General features: G+C 48.5%; 1 protein-coding gene across 4 annotated transcripts in view; it reads right to left on the bottom strand.

Annotated features, from left to right (window-relative positions):
* PTPN5 (protein tyrosine phosphatase non-receptor type 5) overlaps window positions 1-1,951 on the bottom strand; it is a 56,204-nt gene extending 54,253 nt beyond the window's left edge. For 2 of the 4 annotated variants that reach the window (XM_027073000.2, XM_027073001.2), the window contains exon 1: window positions 594-885. Coding sequence is in view for 2 of the 4 variants with exons in the window: in XM_053203392.1 (XP_053059367.1) it covers window positions 1,791-1,818 (28 nt within the window). In the remaining 2 variants the exon portion in view is untranslated. Of the gene's footprint in view, window positions 1-593; window positions 886-1,790 lie in introns of those variants that run through there. The other 2 variants (XM_053203392.1, XM_053203391.1) reach the window with 2 other exon arrangements.
* Window positions 1,952-19,141: the final 17,190 nt, after the last annotated feature.

The raw sequence follows: 19,141 nt of genomic DNA, 5'->3' as shown, positions 1-19,141 counted from the left end.
AAGGCAAGCCCCTCAGGGCTCTGATTCGGACAGTCTCGGGTTTTGCAGGAGCCTGGGCCTCATCTAGGAAAAAGGGGCATGCTGGGGGAGGGGAATGCGCTGGGCGCTTATTTTGGGGGTGGGTGGGGAGCGGGTTGTTTAAGCTACACGGTTGGTCCGGGGGAGGCGAAACGAAGGGAAGGCTGGGAGCCGCGTTTTACAGGCCAGCAGGCTAGCTGCTATCTCCAGCCTCCCTCCGGGGCTTCAGACCCTGGAGAGGCAATGCAGCCAAGAGCCGCGCACCAGCCTCGGTTGCCGAGGCTCGGACCCGGGACCACCGTCTCGATCCTTCCCGGGAGCCGTGCACGAGCTTCGTGGGGAGTGGCTGCTGCTCTCTCCCCGGTACCCAGCGGCGGGACCCCTCCCCGGCGCGGGGCCCCCTCCCCCAGTCCGGGGGCGCAGGGAGCCCCATGGGGGCGTGGCGGTGGCGGGCGCCGGCTTCTCAGCCCCGGGGGCTGGAGGAGGTCTCGGTCGTGGGGCCGCCCGGGAGGGACCCCACGCCCTCCACCTACCGGCTCCCCACACAAAGGCGCCCACGGAGGCGCCGCACTTACCGGCCAGAGCGGGCTCCGGGCGCCGGCGAGCGGGCGGGCGGGCAGGCTGGCGGGAGGATGTGCGCGCGCGAGTGTGCGTGTGTCTGCGTGTGTTCCTGTGTGTGTCTGCGCGAGTGTGTGTGTGTGTGTCTGTGTGTGTGTGTGACGGGGGCCGCGCCGAGCTCTGTGCGTCTGCGTGTGCGGGGGCGTCCGTCCGTCGGTCCGTCCGCCCCGCGCTCCGTCCCGCGCTCCGTGCGCGCTCCCTAGCCCGGCCGCCCCACCAAATGCGCTTGGGCTGCGGAGTCGCCGGCGCAGCCGCCGGGTCAGCGCGGCACCCCCCAGCCCCGGCTCCGCCCCGCCCCCGGGCGGCCTGGCGCTTCTCCCCGGGAATTGCGCAGGGCCCGCGGGGCTGGCGGGCGGGGCGCGGGAGCTCCGGCAGCGCCCAGGGCCCAAGCGGGGCGGGATCTCGGACCCCTAGTCCCCAACCCTGATCTCTGGAGCCCCCTCCCCCCCTACTCCGCTCGGAGTCCCCGCGCGCGCCGCCCCCGCGCGGAGGTTGCCTGGACAGGGAGGGCGGGGGAGCTGGAGAACCGCATGCATTTCATTCATGATTTTCCCTTCACGGGAGCCCCGGGCCCGGGCTGCGCCTATTCGGCGACCGCCAGAGGGACCCCAGCGGGGCCGTGCGCACCGAACCCAATGCGGGACGTACAGACAGATGGGGGTAGAGGAAAGCGAGACAAAGGGGTCAGTGCCGTGGGGGGTGGGGGGGGCATGCATGGAAAGGGTGCGGTGGCGCTCCCCGATGTTGCCCGCACGATGCCAACACCTGCACAGAGTGGTTGCATACCCGGGCGCACACGGCGCCGGGTGCCCAGGACCTGCTTCAGGGCTCGGAGGAGGCACCTGCCTTCCCACTCTTCCCTCTTCAGCCTCTAGGGAGCAAGACCGTCCTCCACCAGGTCTCTCCCGCCTGACGCTCGCCGCTGGGCGCGCACCTGTCTTGGCTTTCTCGTGGGCACCATGGGCCGGGATGCGCAAGGAGCTGCCCACGCACCCCAGAATCCCACATTCCTCAGGCTGGCACCCTGCTGGCCGGAGGTTCCAGATGTTCCACCCAGATGGGGGCTTTTTGAGGCGTCAGGCTGCACGCAGAGCGGGATCCTAAGCTCCATTTCTACATGGGGAAACCGAGGCGCACCACCACACAGGTCTTACCCTGGTTCCAGCCACCATCCTCTTTCATCTGGATTTCTGCAATAGCCTCCTGACTGGTCTCCCTGCTTCCACCCTTGGCCCCCTGCAGTTGATTCTCTACACAGCAGTCAGAGCCATCCTTTTAAAACGTAAGTCTACTCCTTCACTGGAAATCCTACAGTGGCTCTTCATTTCATCCAGGAGAAAACTAAAGCCCCTATAACAGCCTGCAAGGCTTCTCAAGATCTGGCTCCCTTTGAGCTCCAGCTTCACTTCCCACCATTCCAGTCACACTGGCTTTTTTAAATGCATCACCAACATGGCACCCACTCTGTGGCCTCTGGACATTTGAACGGCTATTTTCTCTGCCTGGAAACTTCCTCTAAGGTAGTCACATGGCTTGATCCTTTACCTCTTCAATGTGTCGCCTCAAAGAGGCCTTCTGTGACCATCCTATTTTAAATTGTAGGCCTACTCCCCCTATTTTCTCCATGGTAGTCATGACCTTTGTTGTGTGTTTCCTGTGGCTCCCTGACCCTTCATTTCCAGCTCTCACCTCAGTCCTTTGGCGTTTCAGTCATCCAGGCTCACCGAAATTCTGTTCTCTAAACAAACTATATTTTTCCCATTTCTAACCTTTGTTCATGCTGTGCTTTCAGCCTGGAAAGCCATGCCCCTGTATTTTACCTAGTTTATAAGGTCCAGTTCAAATACCTCCTTCTCTATGGGGCCTTCACTCATATCCCCAGGGATACTCAGTACTCATTCCTGTCTGCTGTGACAGCAGTTCCTTGTCTTCCCCCCCCCCCCCCACACACACCCCAAGCACACTAGAAACTCCTGGGAAAGGGCTGGGTCTCTTATCTCTCCCATCAGTACATATTTGTGTACAAAGGCATTGATTGGAAGGCCTGGATCTTGATTAGTCTTTTTCCCTAGGAGGGGCACAGAGGCAGGCTAGGTCTCCTTCTTATCCTTAAGTAGTTGCCTGTGGCGTGAGGGGAAGGGTCAAATGTCTGATAACCAGGCTGTGATGGTTGGTCTGTATGGAAGCGGGGGTAGACATGTCAGTTGCTGCTCAAGGACTTGCTCTCCCTCAGAGAGCATCTTCTCTGTCCTTCAGCATAAGGCTGATTCTCCCTGATGGCGTCCATGGAACAATAGCAGCGACCGTAAACGAACACTTAGTATGCTCTAGGCACCATTTTGTGTATTTTCAGTGCGCTGCTCTATTTAATCTTCATGGTAACTTTGGTTCCCCATTTTCGGAAGAGGAACCAGAACGAATAAGTGACTTAAGGTCCCACAGTTGATATGTGAGGGCGTGTGTATTTCAAATTCAGATCTAGCTAATTCCAAAGCCCTAGTTCATAGAGCAGGGGTGCCTTAACAGTGAAGGCCCTGGGGGCTGATGGAGGGGGTGGGGGAAGAAAAGGGCTCAGAGAGCCTCTGCAGGATCAGCCTGGCCCAGATTCTTTTTGAACCCGGCTCAGGAGTCACAGAAGCTTGGCACTCCAGCAGGGCCAGGACTTCACAGGTTTCTGTCAATGGTGCTTGGGTTGTCCTGTGGTGGAGGCTAGTCATTGCCCTTCAGAAAGACAACTCCAGAAGGCCAGTGCTGCTTCCCAGACATTTGCAGATGGTTGCTCTAGGTTCCGAGCCCAGCCCTAGCTGTCAGATGTGATTAATAATGTTCATCTTGGGGCGCCTGGGTGGCTCAGTTGGTTGAGCGTCCGACTTTGGCTCAGGTCATGATCTCACGGTTCATGAGTTCGAGCCCCGCGTCGGGCTCTGTGCTGACAGCTCGGGGCCTGGAGCCTGTTTCAGATTCTGTGTCCCCCACTCTCTCTGCTCCTCCCCTGCTCACACTCTGTCTCTCTCTCAAAAATAAATAAAGATTAAAAAAAAAAAAAGAAGACAATGTTCATCTCAAAGGGTTGCTGTGAGGAACTGTGGTGATATATATAATATACTTGCATGATATATACCTATATGAATATACCTATGAATTAGTAGAGGCTCAAAAAATGATCTCTTTTGCTCCTTGTAGGGCATTTCTATCACATAGGGATAGAGCTAAACTAGTCTTCTTACCTTGTTTCTGTCTTGTGCATTCTCTTCCTGTTGTAGAGTTTCAGACTCCCACTGTCTGGGCACCCGAGGGGTACCCTAGGGTGCAGTTAAGGAAGGAAAGTCTAACTTTTATTAAAGGCTTTAAAAACAAGATATTCCATGTTATGTCCCTGTGTTCGCCCCTTTCATGTGCATGAGTACATTAGGAGGGACGCACTGTTATTACCAACAGGGAAACTGAGACCCAGAGAGGTCCAGGGGCTTCCCCATGGCCTCAGTACTCCCTAATTAATGGCTGGAGTGAGATTCTGGCCGATATCTGACTCTGTGCCCTGAGCAGCACCTGTCTGTGTCTTAACCCTATCGGCGTGGAGAGTGAGACCACCTATTTCCTTTCTCTTCTCTGATGGAGAAGAAGGAGAATTCTGTGAGTCCCACGGCAATGAAGTCGATGGGGCATTGGGAGGATTTAGGCTTATTGGGTCACTTTGTGTGACTCATTTACCCTCTCTGGAGGAAGGGAGGAAGAAAGGTTTGCGAAAGAGGAGGGAAGGAGGAAAGAAAGATGGTCTGAGTAACCAGAGAGTGTCTTCCTGGTGGTTTTTGATGGGCTCTTAGAGATTAGAGTCAATATTTCTTGCTTTTGGTCTCACTTGGAATTCACTCTACTGATAATGAAATGTTTTGCTTCAGTGAAAATGTTCCCCTATCCAGATTTTATTTATTTACTTACTTATTTATAACCCACCCCAATCCACAAAGGATTTGAGGTAGCTTACCACCGGAGCAGAAACCATAAAACAATTTTAAAATATCAATAAGGACGGAGAATCAGGACCAAGGAAAATGTAAATAAACTTTGAGAGAGAAGACCAAGCCTTGGTAATTACAGCTGATTCTTATCGAGCTCTTCCTGAGTGCAAAGGAATTTGTGTACATTATTTTATTTAATCCTTAAAAGAGCCCTGTCAGCTCAGTGTTACTATTGTCTTCATTTTGAGGCATAGGAGACTGAGGGCGAGGGAGATCGGCTATGAAGCTCCAAGCTACGTAGCTAGTGAGCAGTAGAACCAATATTTGAATCTAGCTGGATTTTGGAACTCATGCCTTTCACCCCTGTCCTGTCCTGCCTCTCCAAGGGGCAAAAGACCACCAATGTGCAGACCATAGGGGCCTCTAGAGTACTGGGATGGAGCCTCAAAGCCTGTTCTGATCTTCTTGGATGTCAAAAAGAGAGGGAAATAGTTAGCACATGGAACTAATGCCCTCCCAGCGTTCAAGTCTTAGCTCAGGCGTACCTCCTTGATGAGGTTCACCCTGACCACTCTCCTTAATAGCGGAGCCTGATTCTTCCTCCCGCTTCAGCTGCCCCCATACCCCTTTACCTTTTCCTCCAAGGATGGCACATTTTACCTTCTAACATACCGGGTAATCTGTAAACCGAATTGTATGTTTGATATGCCATAAGGTATTCTTTAATATACTCTTTATTAATACCTGTATTTAAGAATTTTATTTATTTTAATTTTAAATTAGACAGATTAACTGTTTAATGTACTCACTGTTTCATCGTCCGTCTTCTTCCACTAGAACACAAGGTCCACATGGGCAGACACTGTTGACTGTTTGGAACACTTCATAGATCCCAAGGATCACAGACAATGCCTGCTATATAGATAGATTTTTGTTGAATGCTTGAATGATTATTTCAGAGAGGAAAAAAGAGACCAAGATGTCTAAAGTGGCAAAGTAGGTCACTTTTTTTTTTCTAGCTCATATTTTCTTTCCTTCCTTCCTCCTTTCTTTTCTTCTTTATTTTTCTCCTGTTCGTTTCCATACAGAATTCAAGGTAACTCTAGCACTAAGCTCTCAGAACAAGTCTTCAGGAAGCTTTTCCTGATGGTAGACTCTTATGGACCCCATGGCCAATGACCTTAGTGTCATTGTTAAGCAAATGCATACATGAGATTCATGGAGCTGATTTTGATGAGGTCTCTCGACAAAAGCTGGGCATCATCCCACATCTAAATTGGTCAAGGTAATTCATTTAGGGGTCTGGGAATAGTTTCCAAGTAGCATTCCCAAACTTGGGGTTTGGAATAGATGCTGTGGGGATGGAGATGATGGGCAAATTAAAAGCGGGCCATTTGTGTGAAATAATTGACTTAAAAGGAGAGGACATCTTTGTGTTCCTAAGAGCTCACCTCCGGAGTCATATTTCCTGGCTGCAAGCCTGAAGAGTGAAAAGCCAAGGACGTTAACAAGGTTTGTCAGAGGAGAAGCTGAGCCGAGACCAATTGCTGGGGTGGATGCGGGTTGGGGTGTGATGTGATCTTGCTGTAGGAGCTGGCCTCAGATCCGGGCCGAGCCTCTGGGAGCCGCAGACACCAGCCTGTCAGCTCAAGGTGAAGGCCAAGGACACCTGGCTGCCAATCCCAGGAAGAAACATCAGAAACACTTGTGTCAGGAGGAGTGGGAGTCAGAACTTTGTCTCTCTCTGGGATCCTACGAAGCAGATTCATTCGCCAAATGTTTTACAGAGGGCCTCCTCTGAGCTGGCCACTATTCTAGAGGCTGGGTCCCTGTTAGAAAACAAGACAGCTTCCCTGCTCTCATGGAATGTACGTTCTAGTGGCAGCACACTGCCTATGGACTGGGTTGAAATAACAAATAAAAGGATGATTTCAGATAGTGGTAAGAGCAATGAAGGAAAAGAAAAAGAGACGAGGTGATGGAGAGTGAAGGCAGGGGGAGGGCCACCTCTGACTGGGTGTTCAGGGAAGGCTGCTCAGAAGAGATCACATTTGGGCAGAGACCTGAGTCACAAGAAGGAGCTGACCATGCAGAGTAGGGGAAGAGCTTTCCAGGCAGAACTTTCTCTTGTAGGCACAGCAGGGAGGCCAGGGAGAGATGATGTGATAGAGGAGGCTGGGGGAATTTGGGTTTCATTCTAATATGCTGGGAGCTACAGGAGGCTTCTGCTTGGGGAGAGTGATGGGACTTGACTTGAACGTGGCATCCTAGAGAGCAGCAGCAGCAGCAGCAGCAGAGAAGCACTGAGAATTCCGGCCCTCTGCTCTCATCCCCAGAGGATGTCAAGTCCAGTGGTTCCCAGGCTGGCTGCATCTCAGAATCATTTGGGAGATCTATTTAAAAAGTATAGATTCTCGGGTGCCCCACCCCCCGCCCCTAAAGTCTGACTCAGTAGGAAAGGGTGACGTTTGATCTTAAGAAAGTTCCCCAGATGGTTCTGCTGACTGGCTGGTAATAGCCAGCCAGTTAAGACCCCCCCCCCCCCGCCCACCTTAGGAAGAGTATACTGAGTGTAAGGAGAAATTCCTTGTCTGAGGTCACACAGGGTGTTAATGGCTGATCTGTCTCCTGACCCCAGAGCAGTGATGGCTAGGGTTTTCTGGCAACAAGCCACAGAAGTGACTATTGGCTAACACAGGCACAGGGGAGTTTATTGGAAGACCATGGTGGAGCTTGTGGATGGAAGAGAAGGCTGAAGGACCATGCTTGGAAAGGTGGGAGTCAGGTTTGTAGGTTTGTAGGGTTGGAACGTCTCCACAGTCACATCCAGATGTCACCATGGAGATGCACTTGACTTGGTGTTCTTTCCTTCCTGCCACTCAAGACTCAAAGTCCTGGGAAAGCGAGAATCTGATTGGCTGGGTTCTGGTTGTAGACTTACCCCACCGGCTAGAGGAGGGCACACCTTGACTGACAGTCCTCTCCAGACTTCACCCAAGAGGAAACCAGGCATCTGTTACCAAAAGAGCAGCCAAAAAAGGTCCATTACATCTGGCACCTCAGAGGGTTGTATAGATTATTCCTCAGTATCATCATTTCATAGTAACACTTAGTCATTTATAGAGTGCCAGGTACTATTCAAAGCATGTTACATACATTAGCGAATTTCACTCATACTTTAAGGCTATGAGGCAGGAACTGAGGTAGGTAGTGAGCTAGGAAAGTGCAACACAGAGAAGGCATGTAGCAACTAACGTCTCCATTCCGCTTTTGTAGGTTCCAAAGGTCATTTACACCTGTTGTCTAATTTGCTCCTGATAATCACCTGTAAGTAAGATGAGGCATTTTTACAGGTAAGGAAAGTGAGAGGGCTTATGCTCTGGAGTTACACAGTAGGTGGAGGAGTCCTTGGATTCATATATTCACTCGCCCATTCACCATCCATTCGTTCATTCATCCCTCCGTTTACTCATTCATCCATCCATTGGCTCCTTCTTTCATCAAACAGCAAGCGGCTCTCAGGGGTCAGGACTGTGCTAGGTTCTGGGAACTCCTTGGTTGACAAGCCTCAGTTTTGTTTTGTTTTGTTTTGTTTTTCTCTCCAGGAGTTCACCAATTCCAGGGCAGAGCATTTGGGGCAGTGGCCAGAGGAGTCTAGAGCATGAGCAAGCCCGGAAAAAACAAAACAAACCAAACAAAAAACAAAACGAAGCGGCTCGTGTTAAGGAGTTTGGATTTTTGTCTTGAGGGCAACGACAGAAGGATTTTAAGCTGGGAACTTGTGTCTTATGAGGACAACTCTGACTGCCAGTATGAAGAATGGGCTGGAGAGAGAAGAATGGCGGAAGGGAGAAAATTTTAGGGTGATTCAGGTGAAAAAGCATGGCTGCCTGGATTAGGAGGTTGGCACTGGTGATGGAAGGAAGTGAACAGAGTTGACAGTTAAAAAAGTGGAATTGACAGGGCTTGCTGGTTGGCTGACGGTGGAGGGTGAGGGAAGGTTTTAGGATGAGGGCAGGGTTTCTGACTTGGGCAACTAGGTGAGGTGCGGCACTCTACATTGTGGGTAAAGGCTAGCTGGGGAGCCATTTGGGTGTGGGACATGAGAGCTCAGTTTTAGACGTGTGGTGTTTGAAGTTCTAGTACAACAGGGACAGGGAGGGATATCGACGTGTGTGGACCTTTTGCCTCCAGGTCCTGTGATCTACCCAGAATGCCTTGCTAAGTGAGAGCCTCCGTCTGTAAAGACCACTCAGAAACCCAGAGACTGCCAGATAAACTTGGAAATCCCCTACTTCATCCCCTTCACATCTCAGATGAGAAAACAGAGGTCAGAGAAAAGCTATTCCTGGAAGTGGTTGGCCGAGCTAAACCCAGAGCACGGGGCTTCCCAGAAGCCCCTTCCCTGCCATCCCATAATACTCCAGTCCAGAGGGCACACACCAAAAACACTTGTGGCTCAATCCAGATTCCAGAAGGGCTCTGTTTGGACTGCAACTAAATCAAACTAATTGTCATCATTAAAAAAAAAAAAAAAAAGATTAAGACATTTCCAGTACAAATCTATATTTAAAAAAAATACCAGAAGATCTGGCAACTTCAGCCTCCTGTGCCTGCATGACAGTGACCAGTGGCGCTGGAGAGCAGCCGCTCCCCTGAAGGGGGGCGTGTCCAGCCTGCTGCAGTCCCCAGTCTTCTCCCCATTACTCAGAGCGTGTGCTATTTGCCACTTGTCAACAGCCTTCATCTGTAATTTTCTTAAGGAGGAAAGTGATGTGTTTTTTGTGACATGACCAAAATGTCTCTTGTCTGTCCCCAGCTGGCTTCATTTCCCTGGCCTCTGAAAGCATTTGAGTTATGACCCTTCCCCTTCCCCTCTGTGAACCACACGTCCCTCTTTTGTAAAGTGAGGCCCTTGAATATGACAATTCCAAGGCCCTCCACGTCGGCACTTCGGAAACGCGTTCTGCTATTGACAATGCATAATTGTTCTGCAGGTGGTTTTTGAGGGATTGCTCAACCTTGACTCTTTGGTCCTTGAATTATGATTTATCTAAGCCCTCGGAAGAAAAATGCCTTTTGTTTTGGGAGTTTATCCTTCATCTTTTGATTTTGAAAAAAAAAAATGAGTACTTCAAACAATGCAGCATAGCTTTTGTTGCTAGGAAGACAGCAGCACCAGAGGCTGCCTGGAGACAGGGCCAGCAGAAAACTCTTGTCTCCCTGCCCTGCCCTGCCCTCCTCTCCCCTCCCCTATTCTCCCCTTCCCCTTTCTCCCCTCCCCTTCTCTCTCCCATCCCCTCTCCTTCCTTCCCTTCCTATCTCTCCCCTCCCTTCCCTTCCCTTCCCCTCTCCTCTCCTCCTCTCCTCTCCCTGCTCCTCCCCTCCCCCTCCCTTGCCCTCCCCTTCTCACCCCTCCTCACCCCTTCTTTCCCTTCCTTTCCTTTCCCTTCCCATCATCCCTCCCTCCCTGTCTTCTCTCTCTCTCTCTCTCTCTCTTTGGAGCAAAGATGTCAAAATCAATAATCTCTTCTGAAAAGATCAGTCTTATCACCAATAGAGTTTAGGTTTTCCTGAATCCAAAAGGTTATTGCTAAAGAACCACCCCTCCCCAGCCAAACGATTAAATACTCAGTGAAATGAACTCTTGAGTTTTAATTCTGGCTCTGCCATTAGACAGTCGTTTCACCTTGGGTAAGAAATTTATTTTTCTCTGGGCTTCAGTTTCCCCACCTATAAAATGGAAGGTTGGAGGAAATGCTTGAACGCTCTTGCCTTTCCTTATAGCGCTAACATCATAGGAGACCGCCAGAGATTTAGAGAATAAGGCAGCACCAGCAGGTCTCTGTGACTCTCCTTCAGGGTCAGCAAGACCCTGATACCTCTTCACTTTGAAGCCATAATACTCAGCAGTAGGTCTTTGACTTGCTCCTCTCTGACTCTCTGGGCATTTAATCGGTGGTAAAGGAAGGATTTCTAGCCACCCTCCTCCGTAGATGTAATGTGCCCCTGATATCTGTCTTGCTAGGTAATCTTACTTGTAGCATCGTTCCTTTGTTGTAGGACCTAAATATCTGTGATTATTTAATTCCTCAAGTCCGGTGTCACCCTAAGACTCTGCAGGTCCCCAGCCAGAGATGACGGAGATGATTTAAGCAACAAGTGCGCCCCCTGGTGACCTATGTAAAAATTGCAGAAAGGCTCATGCGTTCAACAAATACTGAATTTAGAATCTTGCCTCTGCCTAACCCTCAAGGTAAGATTTTTAAAAAGGGCATAAATGTCCTGTAAAGCAATATACGGCCTAAAAATAGAATAGTGACTGTTTCTGAAGGTTGTATGTCCACTCCCAGAGACAACTTTTGCCCATTTGACGTATCCACCAGTTGGGGTAGCCGATGTGTTGAGATCCACTCTGCTATCCTCCAGTTACGCCTGTTTCTCAGTGCAACGGTGGGATTGGTTATTCTAGGACATAATCTCTCTCCGTTGTTGCAGGTGTAGAAACACATGTGGCAGGAGTCCTTCTGTTTTGTTTTTTTTTTTTAATTTTTTTTGTGTTTATTTATTTTTGAGAGAGAGAGAGAGAGAAAGCGACAGAGCATGAGCAGGGGAGGGGCAGAGAAAGAGAGAGGCAAAGAATCCAAAGCAGGATCCGGGCTCCAAGCTGTCAGCACAGAGCATGACATGAGACTCGAACCCACGAATGGTGAGCTCATGACCTGAGCGGAAGTCGGACGCGTAACCGACTGAGCCACCCAGTTGCCCCGCAAGAGTCCTTCTTAGGACTGCTAGAAAAGGGTAGGGATAAGGTTAGATTCACTTATTCAAATGATCAAATACTTATTGTGTACCTACTATGTTCCAGAAACTTCCTAAGTGACAGGTGTACAAGTTGCGAACAAAACAAAGTCCTTCTTTTATGAGCTTACATTTTATTGGGTAAGGGGTGGGGAGAAAACAAGCCCCAATACTCCTATCTAATCAGAGATTCTCTGAGATTCACCAATTCCAAGTAATGGTAATCTGGTTTGGCAAAAATTTCTAACAGTGATTTGGCCAGGGACTCAGGGCCCTAAGGAGATTTAGTATATCCGGTTGAGAGCAATTGAGGCCTCAGGGCATCGTTCTGACAGACAGAAGCCCTACCCTTGGAAGTTATTCTGGGTCCTGAAAGTAGAACCTGAGGGAGGCTGGTTCAAGGTCTTCATTTTCCTAGTTATATGAGAAGAGGAGAGAGAGAGGAAGGTATACAGACATCAGGAGCTGCATATATTCACAAATCACCAGATCTGGAAGACCAACTTAGAGATGATCTCTTATAATATCCCCACTTTAGAGACAGAGATCCAGAGAGAAGTACTTTGCCTGAAATCACAATTGATGATCATTAGCACAGTGGAATTAAAAATTGAATTTATATGTATTGATAAGGAGAACAATCGTATTACAAATCAGTGTAAATAGTCTGATTCCAATTTTGATTAAAAATTGTATGTGGATGGGACATCTGGGTGGCTCAGTCAGTTAAGCTTCTGACTCTTGATCTCAACTCAGGTCTTTTTTAAAAAAATATTTTATTTATTTATTTATTTATTTATTTATTTATTTATGAGAGAGCACAAGAGCGAGTGAGAGAGGGGCAGAGAGAGATACAGAGAGAGAATCCCAAGCAGACTCCACCCTGTCAGTGCTGAACCTGACATAGGGCTCAAACCTATGAACTGTGAGATCCTGACCTGAGCTGAAATCAAGAGTCAGATGTTCAACCAACTGAGCCACTCAGGCATCCCTTGATTTCAGGTCTTGATCTCAGGGTTGTGAGTTCAACCCAGGCTACACTGGGTGTGAAGCCTGCTTTAAAAAAAAAAAAAAAAAGAAAAAGAAAAAAAATCGTATGCTATATTTTGGAGGTGAGATTGCAAGGGTTTAAAATTTTTTGGCACATATTGATGTACTTTTAAAATATTCTACAGTGAGAGTACACAATTATAAAACAAAAAATAAACATTAGTCAAAACAACTTGTGTTTTCTTTTTATTTTTTTTTAAGTTTATTTATGTATTGGGGGAGGGGGGCAGAGGGAGAGGGAGTGAGAGGATCCCAAGCAGGTTCTGCTCTGTCAGCGCAGAGCGTGATTCAGGACTTGAACCCACAAACCATGGGATCATGACCTGAGCCGACATCAAGAATGGAACGCTCAACAGACTAAGCCACCCAGGTGCCCCAGAACTTGTATTTCCAATGATTCCAGGGAAACAAACCTAAACCCAATAGCAGTGGTGGAATATATATATACATATATTTCTTTCTCTTTCTTTCCATGTTCATGATTCTTCTGCATTTTATTTAACAACTGTTGTAGACATTGCTAGCCTTCCCAATAGGCAGTTCTTCCCTCATTCTGGGCATCCAGCAGCATTCCCTTGCCTTGGGGATTTCCCTGCCTTGGCTCTCGCACTTATCACATTACTAATGCTGCCCAATAGGTTATGATCTGTGTGATCAATGGAAACGGCCAGAGGTTGCCTTAGGGCCACAGCATTTAATCTCCAGTGCAAGTCTCTGTAGCATCAGTGAACCCTAAGCCTCATGTTGAAAGGGAAGTAGTTTAAGATGTAAGTTTCCTGCACTGCTGAGTGGTGGACCTGGAGGACAGTGGCTCTGAAAGTGCCCAGACATGTTGTGGACTTTGTATGAAAAGGAAATAAACTGGGGCACCCGGGTGGCTCAGTCAGGTAAGCGTCTGACGTGGGCTCAGGTCATGATCTCGCAGTTCGTGAGCTCAAGCCCTGCATCTGGCTCTGTGCTGACAGCTCAGAGCCTGGAACCTGCTTTGGTTTCTGTGTCTCTCTCTTTCTCTGCCCTTCCCCTGCTCATGCTGTCTCTCACTGTCTCTCAAAGATAAATAAGCGTTAAAAAAAATTTTTTTTTAAAGAAAAGGAAATAAACTTCTTCTGTGTTACATCAGTGAGATTCTGGTGATGTTTATTACCACAGCGTTACCTAGTCTGTAAGGACCAAATACAGTAACGCATACCAATGTATATAGTAAAAAGAACCATTAGCATTTTGTAAAATGTAATCAATGAAATGTACAATATTTAGAAATTTTTATGTCACATTTCACACTAAATTATATGTGTAGTGAATAATCATCCTGCGTTTGATTTAAAATCAAGGTCAGTTTTTGTTTCCATTAAGGAATATTGATGTGTAATGACCAGTTAACTGAATTACAGACTTGTACTATTGGGAGAGGCCTCAAAGTTTCATCTTGCACATCCTACAAGTGCATACAGAGGTATATCAAAACCATCCGCTACAGATCAGTACAAATGAACTGTTTGAATTAATGGACTCCAAAACCTTAATAACCAGTCCTGCCAGGAGACCTTCATGAAAACTGAGACTTTGCAGTTACACTTCTGGAGTTTTGGTTAAGGAGGCCTCGTACAGGACCCAGGCGACGGCATTTGAAGAAATCTGCCATGTGATTTCAATCCCAGGTCTGGGAATCGCTGGTCAAGAGGATGACTTCAAATCGCACTTGTGATTACTTCAGTTTAGATTTCGTTTCGGTTTTGTGCCCACGTTGAAACTGAACTCACCTTTGCAATCTCAGGTCAGGGTCTCCAGAAGCGGGGATTCCTGTGCACATGATTCGTGAAGTTGTGCATTCTGGAGGAACCTGTAAGGAAACGAGGAAAGTCAGGGAAGAAGAAGAAGCTGCCCCAGAGTATGATGTCAGCAAAGGTTGTCATCATCTTCTTGCAGGGAGCTCTGGCGTATAAATGGCACCACACAGTGGTCCCACTTTGAGCCAAGGGATCTGGGCTTCTGTACGCCCCCAACAATGGGCGATCATTAGTCATAGGCAGCCTGCACCAGGGGTAACGTAAACTGTGACATGCATTCAGTCGGCCAAGGATAACTGGCTGGTGGAGTAGCAAGTGTGAGCTGTTAGCGGGAATTCAGTTGGCAGCTGGGGGGTAAGTATAGCAAACTGGGAAACGGGATCCCAGGGGCGCCAACGGCGTCTGCTTTTGCCCAGCCAGCCCCAGCACCACTTAGAGGCACTTGCTTCTCTCCACCTTGTCTCAGCTTCTCAGGATTCTGGATGGCCACAAGCTGTCATGAAAGTTGCAGGATATAAGATGACTTTCAAGCCCCCAGCTCTGGGGCTGGCCCCAAGGCTACACAAATACTTCTCATCGCCTTTCTGTACCACCCGTGGCAGATTCTCTTTACCTCTGTTGGCATTTCTCTTTTTCAAGTTTACTTATTTATTTTGAGTGGGGAAGGGGCAGAGAGAGAAGGGGAGAGAGAATCCCAAGCAGGATTCTCCCCACAGCTCCGCGTTCAGCGTGGAGCCCAACATGGGGCTTGATCCCGCTACTGTGAGATCACAACCTGAGTCACAATCGAGAGTCGGCCGCTTAACTGACCGAGCCACCCAGGTGCCCCTCTTTTAGCATTTCTGTCGGTCCAGGTGGCTTGACTGGTGGAGTCACTTAGACACTCCGGGTCTGAACCTCTTTTTATCATGCTCTTATTAGGCCATGGTTACTACCTTTTGCCCATTTACAGTTAAACTTGGCACAGGAGTAAGAAGGGACACTCCAGTGGCAAACATATTCCTTTCTACCCCCAGTATGTGGTAGCAACCCTACCTCCTCATAATAAAGACCAGTTACTCCTGGGAATATGATGGTGTCTTTCTCTGGCTGGTGGTGTGCTGGCACAAAGAACTCAAAATGTCTAGGAGGCAGCCATAATTTTAAGTTCAAAGAGACTCTTACTCGGTTCCCTGGTATAAGCATGCTCCCTCTGGGGACCTCTAGATTTCCAGAGTCCAGAACTGTAGATAGGGGAGGCACCAATTCCTTAAGTGGGTCACTGGGAGTAAAGGTAAGGGGGACCACTCTCACTTCGATATCCTCATTCCTGGACCCAAGTATTCTACCCACGGAGGACATTCCGCCTATAGCGGCCATTGGTTTGAAAATATGTGACTCTTCAGCTGCAACTTTAAGAGGCCAATTCACCAGTATCAGGTTGGCCACTCTGGGATAATGCGATGTGTGATAAGGGCAGGGGATTCCACGCGCCCACTGCTTTTTTCTTTGGTCATTGATAGGGTTCCTTGGTCCAAAGCAATGTTATCTGTATTTTCATGCCGGTAAATGAGATGCTCTGCAGGGATGGGACTGGAGCGAGGCAAGAGGGGTGCCTAGGATGCGAACTTTAGGATATCACTCCCTCCTTTGTACTCCAGATGCTTCACTTGCCTCACCTTGGTCCTGGCCCTGACTCTGTGAGTCCTTGAATATCGGCGCAGGTGGAGGCAGGAAAGGCAAACTGAAATGCGTAGAATACGCGTCAATCCTAGTCACGATGAATTGCTGCCATTTCCAGGATGGAAGCTTCCAGTTACAGCCCACATGTCAACAGGTTGCTTGTTGGCCTCCTTGGGGGGCAGGAGTTTTGGAGTTTCGGTCTTTGTTGCTGACAGATTGGACATCAGAAGCAGCGGTAGCCAGATCAACCTTGGTGAGAGGGATGTGGTGCTGCCACGGCCCAGGCGTAACCTGCAACTCTGTCACCATGGCTGTTCCACTCATGATCCCATTTCAGCAACACTCAGGTGGCCAAGGACAGAGGCTGGCAGGCATCTGTCTAATGGATCCCGTCCACTTGGTTATTTCATGCATCTTCTGCAGCGGGTGCCCTCTGGTGGGCATTAACATGTGATACAAAGTATACAGTTCCGGGGCTTTTAGTATATTCACAGTTGGGCAGATATCACCACAGTCCAATTTTAATATTTTTCTTTTAGCGTTTTTATTTTTGAGAGGGAGAGAGAGACAGAACGTGAGTGGGAGAAGGGCAGAGAGAGAGAGACAGAGACAGACAGAATCCGAAACAGACTCCAGGCTCTGAACTGTCAGCACGGAGTCACAGAGAGCACAAAGCAGGGCTCCAACCCACGGACCACGAGATCATGTCCTGAGCCAAAGTCGGATGCTTCACCGACTGAGCCCCCTGGGCGCCCCAGCCACAATCCAGTTTTAGAACATTTCATGGCCCCAGAAAGAAACTCTGTACTTTTAGCAGCTAGTCCCCATTTCTGCCCCTCTCCCTTTCCCTTCACCCCAGCCCCAGGCAGCCACTTGTCTACTTTCTGTCTCTATGGATTCGTCTCTTCTGGGTATTTCACATAAACGGAATCACATAATACGTGGTCTCTTATGACTGGTTTCTTTCACTGAATGTAATGTTTTCAAGGTTCATCCACGCCGTAGCATGTTTTAGTACCTCCTTGTTTTTATTGCCAAATGATAGGCCATTGTATGGGTATACATTTTGTTTGCCCACTCATCAACTGACGCGGGTTTAGGTTGTTTCCACCTTTTCACTATTAGGAATAACGCTGCGGTGAATGTTTGTGCACGTGTTTGAGTAGACATGTATTTTCCTTTCTTTTGGGTATATTCCTAAGAGTGGAATTGCTGGGTCAGACGGTACCGTTATGTTTAGCATTTGGAGGAACTGCCAAACTTTTCCACGGTGGCTGCACTCTCTTACATTCCCTCCAGCAATGCATGAGTGTTCCTCTTTTCCTGCCACAGATACGTCTAGTACCGTGGGGTCTGTGGGCCCTACGGCCCAAGTGACAGGGTTACACATACTGCAGATTGAAATCACTACGGGGCCCTTTCTGGCTTTGGGTTACCCTCAACACTGGCATCCTTCCACATCACCGTGGGGCAGCGCGGTATCCCCCAGTGCGAAATGTGCTACTTCCAAAACCCAAAGAGGCTTAGCCAGCCTTGCGCTTCTTTCGTGGGGGCAGGAGGTGTAAGGTACAGTATCTTGTCTTTGACTTTGAAGGGGGTGTTCCAGCATGCCTAAAACTACCAAACCCTGAAAACTTCACGGATAAGGCAGGCAGGGCCCTGAATTTTTAAATATTTATCTCCTAGATATCCAGAGTACTTGTCACTTCTTGACCAGCAGGTCAAATTAATATGATGGCATCAATATAATGGACCAATACGGTATTTTCTGGAATGCCCAGGTGGCTCATGTCTCTTCTGAATATTTTGCGACAGAGAGTGTAAGTGTCGTATATACTCTTGTGCATCCTCCCTGAAACAAATTTCTTCTGGTCCTCCTTCCTGATGGGTATTAAAAATAACGCCTTTGCCAGGTCAAAAGCAATGCCATATACCAGAGACCACGTGACTGTTCTGGTAGAGACAGCAAACGTAGCATGGCATCTGCCCTTGGCACGGCTAGTTGGTGGATGTCAGTGTCCAATGTTGTCCGCCATATTCATCTCCTTTGTACAGGGGCCAGACTAGTGGACTAAATGCATCATTTAAGTATTTAAAAAGTTTTTTTTTTAATGTTTATGTATTTTTGAGAGAGAGAGAGAGAGAGAGCGAGCAGGGGAGGGGCAGAGAGAGAGGGAGACACAGAATCTGAAGCAGGCTCCAGGCTCTGAGCTGTGAGCACAGAGCCCGACGTGGGGCTCGAACTCAAGAACCATGAGATCATGACCTGAGCCGAAGTCAGAGGCCCAGTCGACTGAGCCACCCAGGCTCCCCTGCCTCATTTAAGTATTTGAAGGGAATACCATTCTCTGCCATTTCCCCCGGATTGCAGCTTTTAAAAATTTTATTCTTTTGGCTAGTAAAGGTATAGTTTCAGGGACTTCTGAAACTATATGATCTTTCATTCACAATAGCTTTTACTCCATAGGTTAAGGAACCAGCATGGGGCTTTTGCTAACTGCTAAGGAAGACCATTCCAGTTATATATATATATATATATATATATATATATATATATATATTTATATATTTATATTTAAGAGCTGGAGAGATGACCACCAGCTGGTCTGTGAACTCTGTGAGTTCACGGTGAGACAGACCTGGCTTAGCATTCCATTTATTACTTGACTCCCATGTGCTACTTCTCTAACAGGGGACAAGCGTGGCACTTCGGTTCCCTGGGTTTCTGGGTCAACTCAGACTCTGTACATAATAGCCCTCAAAAGATCCAGGCATTCTCCTCTACCCAGACATTGTACTATCCCCAGTACTGACAGTTAGTCAACTACTTTGGAAGGACTGGAGGAATCACTACTCTACATACTTAACTGTGGTATTTCACTTCCCCAAGGGGACTCAGCCTTTCTTTCTTTAAAAAAAAAAAAATTAAGGGGCGCCTGGGTGGCGCAGTCGGTTAAGCGTCCGACTTCAGCCAGGTCACGATCCCGCGGTCCGTGGGTTCGAGCCCCGCTTCGGGCTCTGGGCTGATGGCTCAGAGCCTGGAGCCTGTTTCCGATTCTGTGTCTCCCTCTCTCTCTGCCCCTCCCCCGTTCATGCTCTGTCTCTCTCTCTGTCCCAAAAATAAATAAAAAACGTTGAAAAAAAATTAAGATATGGCTTTTTACAGAGGTTTTATATTTTGAAACAATTTCAAGCTTACCAAAAAGTTGCAAGAATAGCACAAAGAAATCTTGTATACCCTCTCCC

The sequence above is a fragment of the Acinonyx jubatus genome, chromosome D1, assembly GCF_027475565.1.
Source record: "Acinonyx jubatus isolate Ajub_Pintada_27869175 chromosome D1, VMU_Ajub_asm_v1.0, whole genome shotgun sequence".
Taxonomy (NCBI): Eukaryota; Metazoa; Chordata; class Mammalia; order Carnivora; family Felidae; genus Acinonyx; species Acinonyx jubatus.
Note: the sequence above shows the minus strand (reverse complement) of the source record. Positions and strands in the feature narration are given on the sequence as shown.